At 45.5% G+C, this 21,604-nt stretch overlaps 1 protein-coding gene and 1 long non-coding RNA gene across 5 annotated transcripts in view; both read left to right on the forward strand.

Annotated features, from left to right (window-relative positions):
* DCLK1 (doublecortin like kinase 1) overlaps positions 1–7,099 on the forward strand; it is a 356,767-nt gene extending 349,668 nt beyond the window's left edge. For 3 of the 4 annotated variants that reach the window (XM_086329367.1, XM_086329369.1, XM_086329370.1), the window contains one exon: positions 935–7,099. In XM_086329367.1, the coding sequence (XP_086185493.1) occupies positions 935–1,099 (165 nt within the window). In that variant the 3' untranslated portion in view covers positions 1,100–7,099. The remainder of the gene's footprint in view (positions 1–934) is intronic. The other variant, XM_086329368.1, reaches the window with a different exon arrangement.
* A 4,976-nt stretch (positions 7,100–12,075) lies between these two features.
* On the forward strand, positions 12,076–20,191 carry LOC147361555 (uncharacterized). Its single transcript, XR_015138068.1, has 3 exons — positions 12,076–12,202; positions 13,070–13,178; positions 19,895–20,191. It is a non-coding gene; the product is annotated as an uncharacterized LOC147361555 (long non-coding RNA).
* The last annotated feature ends 1,413 nt before the right edge of the window (positions 20,192–21,604 follow it).

Here is a 21,604-nt window from a genome sequence, read left to right on the forward strand (position 1 = left end):
TGTTCTGTATTTTTCTTCAGGCTTTGTACCTGCTCTCCTGCTCTCTGTGTAAGGTTTCTCTGTAATGAGCCATCCTGCTCACACCCATTAAAATCTGTAATGAAGCCATACCCTTCCCAATCCTGATGTCATAATAACTTCCAGAGCACATCCTGGAGACGATCCGAGGTTTCCTCCGGAAAAGGAGGCAGGAGTTGGAGTCCCTGACGCTGAACCTCAGTTCCGTAGATTTCCATGTACTACAGTGAAAACGAACTTTGTAGAGGGAAATCCATGGGAAGGTTTCCATCAGGTTTAATTGCATTCAGAGCAGTTTTCAACGTCAGAGCTGGTTCATTCAAATTAAACCCACCCTTCCCACACTCCCTCGTCAACAGATAATAAGATCATTTAGAATGAGGAGGTGCTAAAATAACGGGATGAGCTTGTGGCTCTGTTTCCGTGTCTGACAACTTCATCACCTCTCGTCTTTTATTATACAGCTGCCTGGAGCTGCATGTTGATGAACGAGGCACTGCCCGGTGTCCTCGCATGTCAGGCGCACAAGCCCTGGGCTCCCGTTTACCGGTGGGGCTGTGGGAAGGGGGGTCTCTGGATAGGCTGGGAGCAACCAAGGGTCACAGATGTGGAGCTCAGGGAAGTCTAGGGAGGGCGGGTGAGAGGCTGAACATCATCCATCCTGCCTGTGCCTGCGATGTCACCACGAGGGGCTCGCAGGAGCTGCATCTGGGGGAGCAGAGGGCACCCCAGCAGTGGTGACTGTGGGCACCATAAGTGAGCCATTGTGGACGGTTAACTTTAGCCAGCATATTTTTCTGACTTCAGAAAGTTCCAGAAAGTGTCGTGCGTTTGTGTGTGTGTGTGTGTGTGTGTGTGTGTGTTTGCCATTTCCTTCGGCCTAATTGTCCTCTTTCTCATTTTATGCCCCTGCTAGACCACCGCTCTTGATAAGGAGAGGCAGGTTTTCCGACGAAGACGCAACCCGGATGTGAGGAGCCGGTACAAGGCCCAGCCAGCTCCGCCGGAACTCAACTCGGAGTCGGAAGACTACTCGCCGAGCTCCTCCGAGACTGTTCGCTCCCCAAACTCGCCCTTTTAATAAGACCCTTTTACTCGAAGTCCTAGCTTAACCCTTTGAGACTCTGAGGTTTGTTTCCCCCACCCCCAAATTTATGTCAAACAGTTTCATCTGATCTACCTAGCACTCAATGCTTGAATGGCCGAGCAGAACAGTGTGTTTTTCTGGTATCCTTGTAGCGATTTCCCTTTTGCTGAATGAGACTGTGACATGTTGTTGGTGAAGATGACAACTTGCTGCTAATTGGGTCCTCAAAGGGTTAAGGCTATTTTGCGACTTTTAAAATGTAGAAGCAATGAATGTTTTCATCAGTGGAGCTAGGCTCTGCAGTATGTAACATAGCACGTGTTAACCCTCTGAGTGCATGGGATTTTATGGAGAATGCTTGAGGGAATCTTTCAGGCCTCTGGATTTATATGCACATGTTTCTTGATTTTGCTAGAGATTAAGGGGTTATTAGATGCTGAGATGTCCAGACAGGAAGAGCGTCTAGCATGCTGTCTTGCTTGTCCTTTTTTTGTGGGTTTAGAACATGGCAGGTTTATAACTTAAGCATCAGCATCCCTTTCCTCTTCACAATCCTATTAAGAAAGGGGCTTTTTTAAAGAAAGAGGTCTAACTGCCAGCTTCCCTGAGTCCTGCATCCCAAGTGAAGGGACCTGGGTCTGTGGCCAACAGCCTGACCCAGGATATAGACGGTGGCCCCCCTCCCCCAAATCACCTCCATATGAAGACGTGCTGATGACGCCCCAGAAATGCTGCTTCCACTTCAGCTGCTACTGCTGCCAGTGCAGACCCTCAGGAAGTCACCATAGCTTGCCCTGTACTTGGTGAGTCAGGGTCTGCCTGCTCAGTATGAAACATCTACAGGAAAAAAAAAACAAACAAACTGGTGGAAAAGAGCAATAAATTGCCAGGTGCTCTACAGGGCTGGAATGTCAAACAGGAAGAGGCAACAAGACCCTGTTCTTTGTCTCATCTGCTTTTTTCACGCAGTTCAGTCTTCAGTGTGAGATCCACACAGAGTATGAAGTCCACACACAGAACATGAAGTCCATACACAGGAGCAGCGCCCGGGACTAGGCGCCCAGAGGCAAGTGCTTTGCAAGGTGGCCAAGGAGAAAGCAGAGTGGACCAGCAGTCTAGAATATTCTCAAAATGCTTTTTAATAAACCATCGGTGAGATGATTCCACGTGCACCTTTAGGTTACTTACATATAGTCTCAGGGAGAACAGGATGGGAGAGCTAGAGGGTATCCCTGAGGATAAAACCTCCGCTCCCTAGGATGACCTTTATATAGCACTGTCTTTAGCTGTCCAGAGAGAGATGCTATTTTCTTTCTTTGGTCCAAGTCCTGTCCAACAGCTGTATGTTACTCCTGTTTCCAAATCTTTCTCCCTAGCCCTGTGTCTCCCCTGGAGTGTGTTATGCTTGGAATGGGGGCCCGCAGCAGCCTGCGGTCACTGCTTAGGTGCTTAGGGAAGAGGCTGGCCGGGGTGTTTGGCAAGGCAGGGTTTGTCCCAACTCAAATGTCCTCCTGAGGTTTGCTTCGCTCCCTGGCCGGGAAGACAACCATGATGGCTCATGAAATTTGCATCTAGATGGCTGGACAGCACTCACTGTCTCTGCTCTGAGATGTACTTCGACACCTGAAAGTCTTGAAATGTGTGTGCGGCACTTCCACAGTCAGTTCAGACACAGATCGGTCTTCAGTGGCCACCTTTTACTCTTCAGCTGATAAATGTATGGTCTCTATTACTATCGATCTAAAAATCACAGCATGCCATGACTTCTGCACCATGGTCCCCACCCCGCCCCTCGCCGCACCCCCCCCAAGTTTTTGACTCTTTCACCTTTAGGTTTATCTCTTCTGTGTTGTCTTGCCATGTAAATATTAGGTCATTTACTGAGAGCACCCCCACCTGTTTTTTAAGAGAGTCCTGAAATCTGACACACAACATCACAAAGTAGCACAAATCAGTTGGGTTTTCTGGCGAAGAGGGGGCGGGCAGGACGTCAGGAAGGTATGGTGTAGGCAGATTCCATACAGTAGAGTACTCAGAACTGGTCAGAAATTACTGCTTTCTCTAGAACTCTAAAGCAAAGCACTATTCAAAGTAAGACGAAGGAGCAGGTTCCTAGATTGGCCTCAGTTATAAATGTGTGAATATGAAGAAAGCCTATGTGCGGAGACCTACCTGCGGTAAGACTGTGGTTTTCCTTGGGCCTCCCTGGTAGCTCAGTTGGTAAAGAATCTGCCTGCAATGCAGGAGACCCCAGTTCTATTCCTGGGTCAGGAAGATCCCCTGGAGAAGGAATAGGCTACCCACTCCAGTATTCTTGGGCTTCCCTTGTGGCTCAGCTGGGAAAGAATCCACCTGCAATGCGGGAGACCTGGACTTGATCCCTGGGTTGGGAAGATCCCCTAGAGAAGGGAAAGGCTACCCACTCCAGTATTCTGGCCTGGAGAATTCCATGGACTGTATAGTCCATGGGGTCACAAAGAGTTGGACACGACTGAGCAACTTTCACTTTACTTCACTTTCTTTCTCTGAATTAATTACTGCTTTTTCCATGGGCATTGTGTGTATGATGCCAGCATCTAGTGTACATACCTTACAGTGCATGGCTCAGGCCTTTTTCACCCAAGTCTTGAAGGACTGTGGACTGTGTAAAGCTGTGGCGTGTTTCCCATAACACTGCAGAGGGGCCGCTCGGAAGAATGCAGGGCCGTTCAGCATGGGGATCCCAGCGCATCGCTGCAGAATTTGAATGATCTATGCTGAATAAATAGTGGAATGAGACCTGTCAAGTAGAAATATTGAGTAATCAGATGGAATGCAATCTTTTCAGCACTAAGCTATCGAGATCCTGAATGTCAGAGATGTACTCAGAGGGTTAACAGACAAGCACAAGGCATGCTGATTACGTGGGTTGTACCCAGACTGCTTTTGCTTCTTAGCCAGTGCTAATTTTTTTCACGACATTCTTGGGATAGTTCAAGTTTGAAATAATTAAGTGGTGGTGTTCTTTAAGGAATTTCTATAACCAAATTGATCTTATTTTTTATTTCACTTTATTAGAGAATAAATATGTACCATTATGGCAGTGTATCTCTGTACTTATCAATTTACTCATTGCCACAAGCGTCCCCATATTTTTCTTTTCTATGTATTTAATATAGCTTTTATGGTGGTGGCCTGGTGATGGGGACTGTCTTTCCTCTATTGATACATGACCAACCATATGGTATTTTCAAGGGGAATTTCAAGATTCATTTTGTTTCAGTTTTGGTAGTAGACTAGTTAAGGAAAAACTCTTTCATTACTTGCATCATGTAAACCATCTCTGTAGATGAGAACCGTTCATATTGATGAACACATTTTTTTTTTCTCAGCACTGTAGCAGAAACCATTTATTCTAATAATCAATGCATATGTGATTTGCTCCATATCGTTAGAAGGAAAAGTAAGATTTCGGTCATTGAAAATGTTTTTTCTGTAGCCCTCATCTGATTTTACACGTGGTGCATACTAAAATAAGCAGAGAAAAAAATGCAAATAAACTACTGAAAATGCTTGGTGTTCTGTATTCAGTGAGACCTTCCTAGAACCTGCTCAGCACCCCCATGGGTGGTGCTCAACAGGCCCGTCAGATATTGTTGAAAGAAAGCAATATATCCATAAAGGAAGGCTAAAATTGCAATCCTTTACCCTTTGAGGCATATTTCAGTTGGAAAAAAGAAAAGAAAAGAAAAATTGGCTTAACAGAGGGTCACAGAGCTACTGTGTGACCAAGGCTCACGCACGTTAAATCATGGCTGTCTGCTGGCCAGTGGCGCCCATTACACAACTCTGTCCCCATGCTGAAGGGCAACTGTGCTTGAGGGAGAGCTTTCTTCATATTATTGTGTTGCCTGATAGCCCTTCTCTGGGTCAGAATCTGTCAGCATTTCCATGATAAACTTCTGATTTCAAAGGTTTTTAATTTGATCATAAAAAGGTGCCCCAGGCTGAAGTTTGCTATAGAGGGCCTGTTCCAAAGAATGAAGGTTCACTGCCTTCTTTTCTCTGCCCAATTCTGCAGAGAAAAGAATAACCAAAAAGAAAAAAAAGAAAATCTGGTATGTCTCCCCTCTTTCCTTGTAATTTCAGAATTGTGGAAAGCACCATGATCCAAGATGGTAGTTTAATATAATTATTCATTTGGGTATGGGTTAAAAAAAAATTAATGAGTCACCTGGCATATATTGTAGATAACATATCTTTTCTATAATTTGTAAATCATTAATTTTTTAAACTGCTACATGATTTGGGAGGGGTGGGGGTGGGAATCCAATCAAAGATTTTTTTAAAACTTGAAGTTGGTCAGTTCAAGGGTTAGCCTTTCCTGTGTGTTGTCTGCCATTTCCATTAGGAGTTTGGGGAAAAAATACTCTCAGACAGACCCTTATTTTGCATGCAGTGATAGAGGGTCAGATATGTGCTTCTTTGGGAGATACGGATTTCTTTAATCAAGTTTCATGAAGCCATTCTAGTCTGTTGGGGAAAATAGTGATTAAAAGCACTTCCAAAATTAACATTTTTGTCAATTCAGATATGATAAGGCGTTCATCAATGGATACACTTCACACATTTTTTGGTTTAAAGACAAAAAAAAAATCAATGAAACTTGAGAACACATTTGATCACTGCAAATGTGCTTTAAAAATTGGCTCAATGGTGCTTATACATGAAACAGTAACAAGTGGGGCCCCTAGGACTGTCAGAAGGGGTCTTTCATTTGTATGTAATTACATACTTGAGGAGGAGGTGCTTTTAAAGCAGTCTTTCATTTTTTAATCATCTCAAATATGCAACCATCCATCCAGTAACATTAAGGGTCATAAACTGGTGGGAAACAGGAAATTCAGTGTAGAAGCTTAGGATGCCTCTGGGTGAGGTGGTCTTTATTTCCCCCTTTGGTTTTTTTTTTTGTGTGTGTTGCTGTTGTTGTCGTTCATGGGCTTCAATGCTGAAGCTATGCGATCATTTTTCAGTGAGTGAGCTTCTAACTGGCAGGTGTTTTGATCACGGGGTTTGCAATCTCTTGCCCTTGGAGACAAGTGAGGGCTCTAGTTTCATTCTTTTTCATAAAGGAAGTGCAATCTCTGTAATTAAATCCTACCTGTAAATTTCCTCGACATTCTTTTTTGGTCCACTGACATGAGACCCTTAATGTTGCTTCAGTGTAAAATTGTATATTTTTGTCTGTGATATACTTTATTAACTTAAAGTAAATAATAGTTCTAAAAGCCTTCACTGTTGGTATTAAGAGAAAGTAGGGTTTTAAAAGTGATGATAAAGATGCTATAATGGCAATTCATTCCAGTCCAATTGAATGCGGTAAGAAAAAGACCTTGAATAGTTCTCTAGGGACAATTTCTCACTGGCCATTGACATTAATCTTTGATGTATTCTTAGAAAAAAATTTTTAAAAATTGAAACTGGTCCAAGGTTAGAGTCATATCCTCGATAACTATTTTTTTTTAATTTTATTAGGAAATTAATAATAGTCTTTTTCATTCTGGGTGAAAGAAAATTATTAAAGGATTAGTTGAGTGTGAAATTAAATAGTATTTTGCTCATGCATACTGAAAAGGTGGGCTCGGAACTTGATGTATTTAAACAAGTTTCTGAAAGGTTTCAATTTGGTGCAAGAAAAAAAATTCAATGTTTCCTTTGAAAATACTGAATTTATCAATTGCTGCATGGATCAGATGGCACAGGTTAATCTTTGATTTTCAAAATCTTAATGAAGTAACTATCAAATGATTTGTATCCATGATTAAAGCTGGAATGAGATCTGATTTTTTTCCTAATCTCTCAGTTTAAGCTAATAAATGTAGGTTAATGTGGATGAAATCATCTGTGATATATTATGTTCATTTATCAACTGAGCTTTTTTGATGTTGCCTGTTTTTATGTAAAACATGTTCTTAAAGGTTAATAAAAGAATAGTACTTGGTGTATGAACTACTACGTAATGCCCGAGCTCCAATGTCCACTCCTCAGTTCACTCTGCCGCAATGGAGTAAAATTTCATTTCAGTTCAGTTCATAATTGACACATTCAGTCCACGAAGGAATAACCCAGCTGTGTTCTTGGGGGGAATTCTCTCTATGCAAGGCTTTAAAAATTAGTCATGCGGTCAGAGTGTAGCTTTCCCACATGTCCTTCGTGGCAGAGTGTCTATTTCATGAGCATAATTCAAAAACAACTATTCCAAAAATGTCCCTTTTCATATATTACCTTCCCGTCTGGGCCAGTGACTCGGATATACACAAAGAAATCAAATACCATTCAGTCCGACTTTATCCTTCCACCTATCTGCCCCAGCTCTCCAGAGAAGAGTGTTGTTTTATCCACTACCCTGTAAATTAGCTGCTGTTTTTTTTTTATAGTGATGTCCTATTAGGCAACCCACGTGTGATATTGACCTGAGAGAAAATTGCAAAAATGTACAGCGGAATCAAGTTCTTTCCTACGTGAGTTGTTCAGAGATAGGAGATTGAAAAGTCGGCCAGCAAAAGTGATTCCAGGTCCCCTGGTGTCCTATGAAGGTGCCAGAGGATCTCGGAGCACTTGTAAAATTAGCGATCCCCTTCCCAGCCATCTACATGCGGCCGCTGCCGCCGCAGCTGTTGTTTTGCCTTTTGCTCCTCTGCAGTGAAATTGCTAGGTCCTTTCTAGGCTTTCAGGGCAACTGCTGTGAAACAATAGCTAAAGTGATTGTTTCCTAAGGACCATTACCTTGTTTTATGAGGCTGGCAGTTTCCCCAAAAACCTGCCATCAGAAAAAACAAAAAAATTGCCCCGACACAGAAACGTCAAACGCTACTGGCAACTCTGGGATTGAGGAGGGTAATACTGCCATGTCAGGAAACTGGGAGATGGGCGTTCCAGCGGGGTGGGACTAACGTTCAGTTAAGGAAGTTTTGCACACGGAGGTAAACGGGTAACAGGGAAAGCGGCATCCCGGGGAATTCCTTACACACAAGAGAGGCTCTGCCTTGTCTTCGAAGGTAGCCAGCTTCCCCAGCTCCAGAAGGGGCACCGAGGGAAGACGGGGAGCCCCGCCCAGCCAGCTGGACCAGCCAAACTCACGCTGGCCGCCAGCTCTGCGACAGATGTCCTTGCCAGCTTGCCTGCACATCCGAATCGTTCATTCAAATGTTTCTTGAGTAAGTGCCAACACCGCACTTACTGGGGCACTTCACTGGGGTTTAGAAAAGAAAAGGGAAACTCTGTTGTCCGTTTTCATTTTTACTATGATCAGAAGATGTTAAAGACAAGGACAGGGGTCTCCAGAAGAAAGCTTTGCTATTTATTCTGAGACTCCTGGTCTGGGGTTCAGACAACCCGGACATCATCAGACCCTGTGGTTACAGCAACTTGGATTCTCCCACTCAAGGATGTGTTTGCCATCTGCCTGTTCGGTGGTGCCCACACCCTGTGATACCCTTGGCTCTGCTCCTGGCCCTCTGAGGTAGAAGGCCTCCCAGAGTCCTCTCCTCCCTTCATAATTAGCACGCAATTTACAGCTGTCCTAAACTAGCACATTTATTCATCAAGCATCGTCCAGGACCTACAGTGAGTGACGCGCCGTGGAGGCGGAGATGAACAAGACACAATTCCTGTTCTTGAGAATCTCAGATCTGGTGAGAACTCTTCTCTGGATGCCCACGAGTTGGGGCACCTGATTTATCACTCACAGATGGCCGAACTCCAGTTTGTCGGGGGCCGAGGCACCCCTACCAGCCTGAGACTGGCCCTTTCAGCCTGCTAGGTCTGCAGGCCAAGCTTCAGTCATGCGCACACGCATCTGTGGCTTGCTCTCTTACAACAATTCAGAGATCTGTGTGTTGCCCTTAGAAAGCCCCTGGAAGGAGGCAAAGAAGGGGAGGAAAGCGGAGAGCAAGAGTGGGAGGGAAGGAAGGAATGACAGCTGCCAAGACTGAAGCTGCCCGGGTCTTAGGACCCAGAGTGTCATTTGAGGGTAAGAATACTAATATCTCACAGAAAAGTGAAAGTGAAGTCACTCAGTTGTGTCCGACTCTTTGCAACCCCATGGACTGTAGCCTACCAGGCTCCTCCATCCATGGAATTTTCCAGGCAAGAGTACTGGCGTGGGTTGCCATTTCCTTCTCCAGGGGATCTTCCTGACCCAGGGATTGAACCTGGGTCTCCCGCATTGCAGGTGGACGCTTTACCCTCTGAGCCACCACAGTCTCAGCTCAGAGTCTCACAGTGTGCTCCTCAAACCCAGTCCGAGGACATGCTCTGTAGAATCACAGGGCATACCTTCCTGTAGCTTTGACATGGCTTTGGTCTCTTCACCAAAGTGAGTGGACCCCCCTTCCCCGAGACAGGATGAGCAATAAGATCCCACCAATGGCACCGTCAGTGCATCTCTTTAGGAAGCAGAAGGTGAGGTGTTTCCCAAGAATGGTCTAATTCTCACCCCTCACTGCCCATTGACTTCCGGGAACTTCTCAGAGGACCTGCAGCCGGTAACGGGATTTCAGCCTGGGGGACCCTCTCCGCCATCCGCCCTCAGGGCACACCCTCTAGTCCCATTTCCAGCAAGCCCCTGTCAGGCTCACAGGATCCATCCTGGGATCACGAGATGGAAGATCTAACCGCTGGGGTCTGGTGTGGGAAACCAGCGAGCAGAGGGGCGGCACCCAGCACGGTCAGGGCTGTGAGGAGAGAGCCGGGGTGCTCCGTGGGCACTCTGGGAATTCACCTCACTGAGATACAGGGCTGGGGGCACTCAGAGGAGGCTTCCTGGATCAGGTGGCCCTAAGGGAGGGTCTGAAGGAGAAGCAGAGATCAGCCAAGAGAAGGAGAAATGTGCTTCAAGCCGTAGGAACGGAGAGAACACGGCGGAACTCGGGGAGGGTAAGATGGAGGCTACGGCCGGGCCTGAGGAGGCCAGGATACAGCCCGGGCAGTGGGCCCCTCACACCCTCAGCTGGCACACAGAACAGGCGTGCGGGCCGGTCCATGTGGCCCACTGAAAACGTGGTGGGTAGAAACGAAACAGCCCAGATGCTGGGTCCCCAGGGCTGGTTAAAGGAGGAAGTGAAGCCGGGTGAACAGCGCTTGAGGGAGCAGTAGAGACCCTTCCTTTTCTGAAATAATACGAACCCTGATGGATCCCTCACCGCAGTGACAAGAGGGCAGCCTCCCTGTGCAAACAGAGGACCTGGTCATGTGTTAACCCCTTCCTACAAGGAGTAGAGTCTCCAAATCCCAAAGCTTCTCAGATCACAGTAGGGGAAAAGAGTCACATCATTCTCTCCTGTGTTGCTTCACCGCTGGGGAAAAAAAAAAAAGGAAAAGAGAAATCCACTGACCCTGAAAATAGCTCTCTCTCTCCTCCCTCCCAGACAAATCCACATTATCACCTTTCCCTACAGCGGGGTGATAATTAATGTTCCACCCGAGAGAGGTTTCGTTATTCCATCAGAATTACCTATTAATTTTCTGGATTCTTCCAACAAAGCGGTGAACTTGTCATGAAGGGCACGTTGTTCAGAATGTGAAATATCCTTTCATTTTCAACAGGTAAATCAAGGCCAAATCAACCTAGACATGTTTAATTTCCTCTCTCAACATGGTTCCCTCTGTTCTCACGGCTGTGGATGTTTCTTTTTTTCAAGAACATTTTCTAAGTTCTCTGCTCATGCTGGGAAAATCGTTTGGGCTTCGTCAATAGCTTCTATTGTTTCCTAGCTTCTCAGTAGAGGAAGGTTCACGCTGTTTTCTTAAACTGGAAAACTGAACATTTCCTGCTCAGGATGGGAGAGCGACCTCATTCCAACACTTGCATCCACTGATTGTCTCAAGGGACGTCTCCTGCCCAGTGGTTTTGTGGGTTCTCCCGATTTGTCCACACCTTGGTGTGCTTCTCTGCAAAAATGTTGTCGATGGGTATGTATACCTGAATCCCTCTGCCTCTCACAACAGGGCTTCCCTCTCTCAACAAGTCTGTACCAAAAATGTCTGAGGAAAACACACCAAGGGCAGCCCTGCTGGAGAAAAGAAAGTGAAAGTCGCTCAGTCGTGTCCGACTCTTTGCAGCCTCATGGACTATACAGTCCATGGAATTCTCCAGGCTAAAACACTGGAGTGGGTAGCCCCCTTCTCCAGGGGATCTTCCCAACCCAGGGATTGACTGCATTGCGTGTGGATTCTTTACAAGCTGAGCCACCAGAGAAGCCCAAGAATACTTGAGTGGGTAGCCTATCCCTTCTCCAGGGGATCTTCCCTACCCAGGAATCGAACCAGGGTCTCTTGCATTGCAGGCAGATTCTTTACCAGCTGAGCTACAAGGGAAGCCTAGAAGGCAGGCAGTTGTCACCTGAGTAATCAGGTCTCTGGAATAAAAGAGCTTGAAGCCTTGCCAGCCTGGAGGTCTGCTCACTACTGAGCCTCAATCTCTTTAGTGTCAGCGGATCAGAGCCTCCATGAGTCCCTCTTACAGTAGCAAAGGTGCCCTCAGACTTAGAGGATCACTTCTATCCATCACAATGAAGATTATCCAATTCAACTCTGCCTCCCACTTGCCAGCAGGGAAGAACTTTCTAGGTGAGAGGGAGGCGAGGGTCTCTTGGGCCAAGTCAGGCCTCCTTGCACAGGCTCTTGCCTCCTCCCAGCGCTCGGCTCCACTCATTGGCGTTCCAGCAAAAATAGCCCCATAAACCCCTCCACAGCCACATTCATTCACCCCAAGCTGTAATCTGCACCCCTCCTCAGAGGCACATCTGTTTCCTGAAAACCAGGCGGTCACTCCACTATAAGCGTCCAAGGTTTCGCTTCTCCTTAATGTGGCCCTATATACAGACTGACCTCTGGGTAAACTCGACCCCCATCATAAGCCAGTGGGCCTGCTAGAGATGGAACTTCTCCATTTGGACATCTGCTGCATCAACGTTTAGCTTTAAGAGCTCAGAACCATAACCACCACGGCTTCTGTGCTGCTGTAGTTAGCAGGCTCCTTCCCCCTCACTCCACAGCATCCACGGTAGCAGCCGGCACCGGAGTTCCTAGTAGAATCACTACAACGTTATCCTGAAAGTATGTATGTGTGAGTGGTATGTGCAGTGTATGTGTCTATATGTATGGTGTGAACAGGCAGTGTGTGTGTGTGCATGGGTGTGTGTGTGTAGGAGTGTATGTGTGTATGTATGTGCCGGGTGTGTGTGTATGTGGTATGTATGTATGCATGTATCTGTGTGTGGTGTGAATACGTGGTATGTATGTAAGCATGTATGTACGCAGAGGTGTGCAGTGTGTATACATGTATGTGTGCATGTATGTGTGGTGCAAACGTGCTGTGTGTGTGTATATGTGCATATGGGGGGGTGATTAAAACACAAGCCCACATCACGGAGCACAGCCAGCTGCCCGCTGCAGGCAGCTTAAGTGTCCCAGGCGTTTGCCTTTGTATCACCCCCGTAAAGATGATCCCGACTCCCACAGCGTCAGGCTTCATAGTCTGTCGTGACACGGGCGCAGCTCCTGGCCAGAGCCGGCCTCCTAGGGCTCTATTTACTCTCCTTCACTGTCATCCACTTCATCGTTTGCTCCCAGCGCAGGAGGCCGCTGCAGTAACTTTAGATTTGGGCAGTCAGCTTCAAAAGTCTTGCCGTAAATCAGGGAGGCGCGACCTGGCACTTGGAAAATGAGACACCCTTTCCTCCAGACTGAGCTCCTATATTTTCAGCTTCAGGTGGGAGGACCCTGTCTGCCCACCTTCCCCCGACTCCGCCGCTCTTCACAGATATCTGATGTGAAAAGCTGCCTGCTGGCTATTGGCATCTTAAAAATGTTTACGTGTGAAATCACCAGACCATTATCTTTCCTCCACTTGAGCCCAGCTCTAACAATCAGCCGTTGCCCTCCAATATTGACTTTCTTTCTTCCTGTTGCTTTGGCTGACAGAAGGATGCCTGCTGGGACCCTGGCCGTGTCTCTGGAGAGTCGGGGGGAGCCCACTGTCCCCCTTAGCCTCATCTGGTGACGGGGTCACAGGAGGGGAAGGGCCACATTTGTAAGTATAAGCAAGGACTCATTCTGTGCAGCTGATGAATACTTCTGAGGGGGAGTGTGTGAAACTCCCCTGCTCCTGGGAAAGCATCTATCTCCTCTATTTGGTTCCAGCCATACCTAAAAGCCAAGTAGAAACCAGGGCGTCCAAGAAAGAGAATTCTCAAGTTCACGAACCACAGCTAATTGAATCCAACATGGCCCTCAGGCTGGCGGCTGTCTGAGCAGAGATCTCTTCACAGGCGTCAAGCTACTTGCTGTGAACGTTCTGTCAGGACTCCAAGCTAAGACCATAGGTCACCTATGAGGAGGGCATCATCAGAGCTTTCCCTCCACCTGGGACACATCACTGCACAGGCTCGGGGTCTCAACAGCGTGACGTGTCTACTTAGGACATTGAGTTCCATTTCCTTGCTTGGCAGGAAATGTGGCTGGTGAGTCGTTGTGGGAGCCAACATGCTCCCTTATGAAACAGTCAAGAGGCAGTGAAGGGTTTGGGGTGGGGCATGGCATACTGAGATGTATGCTTATAAAAGACCAGTAGAGGCTTGTGTGAAAGGGGACAAGCTTGGCAACTGAAAAATCATTAGGTGACTGGCAATATTTTAGGAAAGACATAGTGAAGTCCTGACATGTGCAGTGGTGATGGGGATGAAGAAGAGGCAGTAAGGATGTGTTTAGGAGGCCAAAGCAACCAGTGCAATCTACTTATTTCTCTGTGGTGATTTGGTGAGTGTGGCATGACTAAACAGGAGGGAAGATGATAGGGCCAGTGTGCTGGGGTGGGAGACCAGCTTGCTTTGGGATATATATATTGAGTTTAGGGGACAACCTGCAGAACAAGTCTGGGCTGCACACAGGGGTGAGGAAGTGCACCAGAAGTGGTATTTAAAACCTTAACGAGCAGATGCCGCCACTGAGCAGAGTTAAGAATGCAAGTAGAGAAGAGGGCTGAGGAAGGCGCCCTCAGGTGGGGAAGAAAACAGGGAAACTTCTGGTTATGAATCAAGTCCTGGTCATCTGGGGCTGGTTGTTATAGAAGTTATGGCCTAACTTCCTGAACTGTCCCCGGGGATGGCGATCTGAAGCTTCCAACAAGTCTGATGGATAACAGGCCGGCTTCCTGGGGTTGCTCAGTGTACATAAAGGATTGGTTTCACGGGCTTGTTGCTGAAGGTTGCAGGTCAAAGTTATATTTTTATATATGGTCTGGTATTGTCCATCTGTATATTCAGTCTCCAGGGGTGCAGATTTAGCTTCTGGGAGCCTTACTGAAAGCAGTTTCAGAAATGCCAAGAGAGCAGACAGTACAGGGACAAACAGGAGGTGAGCACATGCAGATATGTACGCCCTGCGCACATGCAGCATATGCGCCCCCTGCCCGTTCAGGGATATTCTGTTAAGAGCAGGAGTAATAAAAGGGTGATAAGCCTCCGAGAATGTTCAATCTTTAAAAGAATGAACTTGGACCTTGTTAACAGGATGAGAATAAGCCACCATGAAGGGGGTTGAAAATATCAGACGGCCTGGTAGATATCTCATATCTCATGCAAGACTCATATGGACCTCTAATTTCATCAGATCCAAAACTGAGCTCACGTTCTCTCTTGCTGCAAACAAATTTCATTCTCTGAACACCCTGGATTAGTGGGCACTCCCCTCCAACCAGACATCCATGTCATTGAATCACTAAGTTCTATTGGGTCTACCTTCTAAGCACCATCATGCCATCTCCTGCTCTTCAATCCCACGGCACTTTGGTTTACAATCTCAATAATTTTCAGTTGTTCTATTGTGACAGGTTTAAACCTGGTCCTTTAAACCCCTGTCTGTCCTATCTTAAAACTGCTGAATTTTCTTTTTAAAATTCAAATCACCATATTTTTCTGCTTGCATTCTTTCAATGATGCCCACAGGATAAATAGCCAGCTTCTTAGGATGGCACTCATTCATTCTCTCCACAAACAGTTCGTAAGCATCTATGATGCACCAGCCATTGTGTTGGGTACTGAGTAATAACAGGAAACCAAATAATAATAGGAAACCAAATAAATCAACCCCCTGGTTCCTGAAGTTCACAGTCTAGTGGTGGATAGACATTAATCAAATAATTGCACAAGTGGCGTTTCAGCTGTGATGAGTATTATATAGGGGTACAATGAGAGAATCTGAGAGGGAAATTTGATGGAGACAGGAGGTCAGGGAAGGTGTCATGAGGTGAGATTAGAAAGCTGGGTAAGAGTTAATAGCAAAGAAGAGGGTAAAGAGCATTCTGAGACGAGTTTATGCAAAGCCTCAGTGGTGGAAGTGAGCATGCTAACTCAAGGGACAGTGTGGAGGAAGAAAGGTCCGAGACACCTGAGAGACAGGCTTGGTGGGAGATGGTGGTTTATCTTTATCCTCAGGGAAACTGATGGGTTTTAAGTAAGAGGTGGAGGTGGTGATGGGATCAAATGTTCATTTCAAAGAGATTACTCTGGCAGCAGTACAAGCTTTAAGAGGGTGGGGCTGAGCAGACAGGTAGAAAGCAGTAGAGATAAACTCACTCTGTAGTGAGTGTGGGGATGGGGAATTGGGTGTTTAGGAGCTATTCTTAACAGGACTTGACCATGAGGGGTTTAAGCAAGAGCTGTTAGGGGTAATTTCCACTTTCTTGCTTACAGAAGGGATAATGGTCCCTCTGATTCCCTGAGTTAGGAAACTCTGGAAGAGAGCCAGCTTGAAGGAGTAGAGGTAGATGCTGAACTTAATTGTAGACATGTTCTTTTTGAGGCGACTCTGACACTTCCAAAAGACCTCGAGCGTGCAGTAGGATATGCTAGGCTGGAGCCCAGAGGAGACATAAATCTTCAGGCATCCCTACATGGGAACCCACTGACGGATGAGGATGCCTGAGACAAGTGTGGAGTAGGAGGAGAGGGTCCAGGACTGAGCACTTAAGAGCTTCAACCTACAATGGTTGGATAGAGGAGAAAATGTGTAAGAGAAGAGACAGAGAAACAGCTGGAGAAGCAGGCAAGACCCAGGAGAGGGCTGTATTGTGAAAGCCAAGGGTAGAGAGTAAATTAAAGATTTTTTTTTTTAATGTTGGTAGAATTTAGCAATGCAGAGGTTATTAGGGATCCTTTAGCAGCATTTCTCAACCCTCTGTCATGGCAGAATGGAAAAGGATCCCTGCCTGATACCAAGGGTAGCCAAGAAAGGGTGGCGATTCCACTCCTAGGTGTAAATGGACATGTTATTACGGAACCGAGCAATTCCACTCCTAGGTCTGCATCGGAGAGAATCTGCTTTTCAATGCAGGGGACTCAGGTCCAATCCCCAGTTGGGGAACTAAGACTCCACATGCCGTGGAGCAACTAAACCCTTGCGACACAGCTAGAGAGTCCGTGAGCCACAAGAAAAGATCCCACGTGATGCAACAAAGAAGCTGTGTGTGCAACTAAGACCTGACACAGCCAAATAAAATAAAATAAATGAACATTAAAAAGAGTAAATTCTATGAAATGTGAAGTGAGACAGATCTTCCTAATCCTGCTAAGTGAGGGGCCTTTTGCACAGCTGGTAACTGGTCCTCTAAGTCCATGACACCTGGGCCCTCTGGTCTGACAACGGACACCAAAATGCCAGTGCTCTCAGCGAAAACAATCTTATCTTGGTAATGTTGTTGTTTTTTTTAATTAAGACTTTTTATGACCCTTTTCTCTTCTGCCTCACCTGCTGCATGTGACACTCCCCTTCCTCGACACCTTCTCCTCCATTTCTACTCATCCCGTAAGAGCCCGTGAGTGCATCTCAGTCTCGGTGAAGACTGTGCCAACCTCACTCACCTCCACCCCAGCGACTAAACTGGGTCACCCCTGCTCGGGGCTCCACTATATATTTACCACTGCTTATCATTAACTCTCATCTCCCTAGACGACGATTATATGTTTGCAGGCCTGTCTCGCCACACTGGAGCTTCTTGGGAGGAGCGCTCACCTGTGTTTTTCTATGTGTCACTTAGCACTGTGCCTAAAAAGAAGAGATGCTTAACAGATATTTTAAGGCAAAAGGATGGACTAACAGAGAGGAAGAATGCCTTAGGAAGCAACTGGGGTGTCAGTGAAGAAGAAAAAGCTTTCAGATTGTTGTAAAGTACTCTAGTTTTCTACATTAAAATAAAGAAACAACAATTACTGTCTATACATTGGCTAAAAGTGTGCCAGTGATGAGCATTCATCAGTAATGAACAAGTAGATGGTGGGAGTGTTACCCTACAACCTTCTTCAACTTAAGGGGTTGTTTATTTAGTTAGCATAAATCTGACTTTTAATAAGTTTTGTAGAAAGGATGTTTAGCAAGCAAATTTTACCCTGAGTACAGAGAAGTCAACACAGGCAGTGTCTTGATTCTCTAACATTTTGATGCCATTTTGATGTACTAATAGCTGCAGATAAGAACTGTACTGATCAAGTAAGAAGAGATGTTAACTAAATGTTAGCATATCTGGAACTGAAATAGTCAATTAGGATAATCTTTGGATAACAATTTCAAAAGACTCAAGCCCTAAACGAGAAATTATTCAGGGTTGATATTTTTCTCTTGGCAGTTAAAACGGCTGTATTATCAGCACTATCTTTTTTGTTTTGTATGTGTGCTCAGTCATGTTCAACTCTTTGCGACCCCATGGACTGTAGCCCACCAGGTTATTCTGTCCATGGGTTTTTTAGGCAAGGATACTGGAGGGGGTTGCCACTTCCTCCTCCAGGGGATCTTCCTGATCCAGGGATTGAACTCCTGTGTCTCCTGCATTGCAGGTTGATTCTTTACTTGCGAGCCATCGGGGAAGCCCATTATTAACACTAGAAACCCCTGAAGCCAGAAACATAAAAATAAGACCCCACCAAGCCAGTGAGGCGGTCACCCCTAAGGGTAGTGGCTAGTTGAGTTACAATTTTATTGCTTGCAAAGATTAAGTATTAATACATCAAAAATTATTTTTAAATAAAAGGAAGGCTTGTTTATTGCTGAATTTTGGACATCATAAGCAAAGCAAAAGAAGGGGGGAAAATTCCACCCCGATGAAGACTTTAACATGTGTCCTCTAGTCTTTCACATAAACAGGATTATCCTGCACTTACCTACATATAAGACATTCAGCTAATATTTATTGAGCCCTTTAGGCAGAGGAGATGGTCACATAATTAAAACAAAGGGACGGAAAAGCCCTCTGTCCTGAAACTTGTATTTTACTTAGAGGGAAATATACATATAAGTATAAACATAATAAGACAATCATTCATTGTTTTTCACTGACTCTCAGACACCAACAGTATCAATCACCTCTGTTTGCATAATAAAACACATCAAAGGAAAGGCCATTCTTTAGGTCATTCCGGAGATTGGATTCAACTTATGGTACTTCTGGTCTCTTCTGAGATGACTTCTGCATCCACGGTCATCTGCCTATTAGCGAGGGAGCTCTCCTGGCTGTCAGTTGGGGCAGGGGAGGCAATTGGGCCGATTGTTTCTCATCACCCAGCAGGCCAGCTTATAGGGCCGGAGCCAGAGTTCCAAAGGAGAGACGGGATATATACCAGTCCTCCACAGAACCAGGCTCAGAACTGGCCCTTCATTTCTGCAACAATGTGTTAATCAAAGCAGTCCACAGGACTGGGCAACTTTTAGGGAGTAGGAAAATAGAGGAGCTATAAAGTCACATCAAAAAGCATGGATACAAGGAAGTAACCAATCGCAACCATTTTTTGGAAGCTATTCATCACTGTTGACTGTAAGGTCCACCATCATCTCATTCACCACTATGAAAGATAACAGCTGCCAACTCATTGGAAGACATATGTGATTGTCAGCTGCATCTCAATTTCATAGATGTTTAACTGTAGAAAAAAATATGCATCATGAATCAATGAAAGGTGATAGAAAGTCATAAGACGATGGGAAGAATATAAAACTAGTAAAGGTGATGAAGCGTGCCAGCAGTAGGGACACATGATGGAATGGTAATCAAAGCAGTCAAAGGAGACTTTGCTGAGGTTTGAGCAAAAGCTGGAAGTAGGTGAGGAAGGAGACAGGCAGGTATATCTGTGAACATCCAGCAGAAAAGCCCTGAAGTAAGAGTTTGCCTGGTGTGCTCAAGAAATGGGAAACGAGGTTGGGGTGGGGAGAATAAGGGGCAAAGGAGTAAGAGATGCAATCCAAAAGCTAATGGAGAGGGCGTGGAGGGCTGTGCAGGCATTTCCTGTGTCTTTGACTCTGAGTGAGACGGGAGGCAGTGAGCACGGGGACTCCGTGAAGAGTTTTAATGCCTTCACAGATTCCCTCCACTGCTGTCGGAAATAACCTGTGAGGTGTAATACCAAGAAGATGAGTGAGAAGATGTTGCACTAATTCAGCTGAGAGATGGTAGTGGCCTGCTCTAGGATGATAGCGATGACTCCTGTGAGGCTGAGATTCTGGGTAGATCTTGAAAGTAGAGGGTCAAAGGACATCATGATAACTTAGACTGGCTGTGACAATAAAAAAAATGACATTGAAGTTCTGTCCTGAGCAACTGGAAGGACAGAACTTCCATTTGCTGTGGCAGTAGCCACCGGTAGAGCATATTCAGCAAGTGGGTAGAGACAGATTTCTACTTATTAAATTGACAGGATTGATTTTTTTATCTACTAAATATCCAAGTATGTTTTAACCTTGATTTCTCATTAAAATGTCATGCAGGGACTTCCCTGGTGGCACAGTGGATAAGAATTTGCCTGCCAACGCAGGGGACACGAGTTTGATCCCTGGCCTGGGAAGATCTCATATGCTGCTAAGCTCCCGCACCACAATACTGAGCCTGAGCTCGAGTCCACGAGTCGCAACTGCTGAGCTCATGAGCTGCAGCTACTGAAGCCCACATGCCCTGGAGCCCACGCTTTGCAATAAGAGAAGCCACCGCAATGAGAAGTTCGAGCACCAAAGCTAGAGAGTAGCCCCTACTCGCCGCAACTAGAGAGAGTCGCACAAAGCAATGGAGACCAGCAGAGCCAAAAATAAACAATTAAAAAAAAAAATGTCATGCATATTGTGCTTGTTATTCAGTATTCTTCTACAACACCTTTTAAAAACAGCTGTATACTACTCCTTTTATGGATATACTACGATCTTTTTAATCATTGCCTACTGACGAACATTTAGATATTTTCAATAAATTATGAATACAAACATGGCTTCAAGTGAATAGGAAAATCTTTGGGTAGATCAACTATTTCCTTAGTATAAATACATCCAGTTGGAATTGCTGGGACAGAGAGCTTATCTACTTTTAATATACATGTGGTCAAATCACTCTCCAGAGAAGTTGTATCAATTTATGTTCCCACCACAATGAATGACTGTTTTCTTAATTCCTTAAATGGGTCTTTATAGTCAGAGATTCAGATTAGAGAAAATATTTCCTGAGATGAAAACAATTTTACTCTAAATCCAACAAACCATTATGGCATACCTACTATCTCCTGGATGTGTGTCCTATATGTCTTGCCCTAGGCACAAGTTTATTGAATTCCCAAAACCGCTAAAGAATTATTAAGAACTGAGCCCAGAATCCAAAGTCAGAAAGTGACCATGTCAGGATGTGAACCCTAGGTCCAATGGCTTGTGTACTGAAGGGCAGCGACAACCTCGATGCATTGGGCCCACTGAGAGTCACAGGGCACCCGTGTGGGCCGACAAGAACAAAGATTAAGGAAACAAACACGCAGATTTCCAAAAAGAGCCCCATTATTCCTGAGGGTGGGTACCAACCAACATGCAAAACATCAGAGTGTGAACAGTAAAGATAGAATGAAGACAGAGGAGAACGGCTCACCCTGTGAGCACTGATATGCAAATGCTGTTGAAAGAAATCAGCGATTCAGGGAGCTGAGAAGAGAGCCTGAACATTCCCGCAAAGAAAAGAAACAAGAGCTTGAAGTCATGTCCTTCCATCGTTGTCCCACAGTTGTACAGAAGAGGAGAAACCAGACAGTTGGCCAGAAAATATACACTATGCGGTGAAAGGAAATTATGATGTAACCAAGGCCATGGAAACCAAGCCAAGAAGGCTGGGTGATTAAATTACTAAGGTTGAACCCCCAGCTGGGAGGAATCCAAGAGGAAGAAGGAGGTGTGTCCATATATGTGAAAATAAGGCATTCCACTCATAGACATTTTCAGGAGGCCCTCAAAAGGCAAACAGCAACCACAGCGTGGTAAGACCAATGTTCTGCTGCACACTGCCAGGCATTTCAGATGTAGGAAACATTACGGATTAGGTGGAGGGGTGACGAGGCAAGAGTGAAATATGCTATTATATGGTAAAAGTTAAATAAAGAGTAACTCTGAGGAGGCAGACAGCTATAGCAAAGAAAGTTATGGAATCCTCTTCACCTTAGACGTGTCAGTGAG

This window comes from Bos grunniens, chromosome 12, assembly GCF_055505025.1.
Source record: "Bos grunniens cultivar Pamir isolate PY7600 chromosome 12, Bosgru_T2T1.0, whole genome shotgun sequence".
Taxonomy (NCBI): Eukaryota; Metazoa; Chordata; class Mammalia; order Artiodactyla; family Bovidae; genus Bos; species Bos grunniens.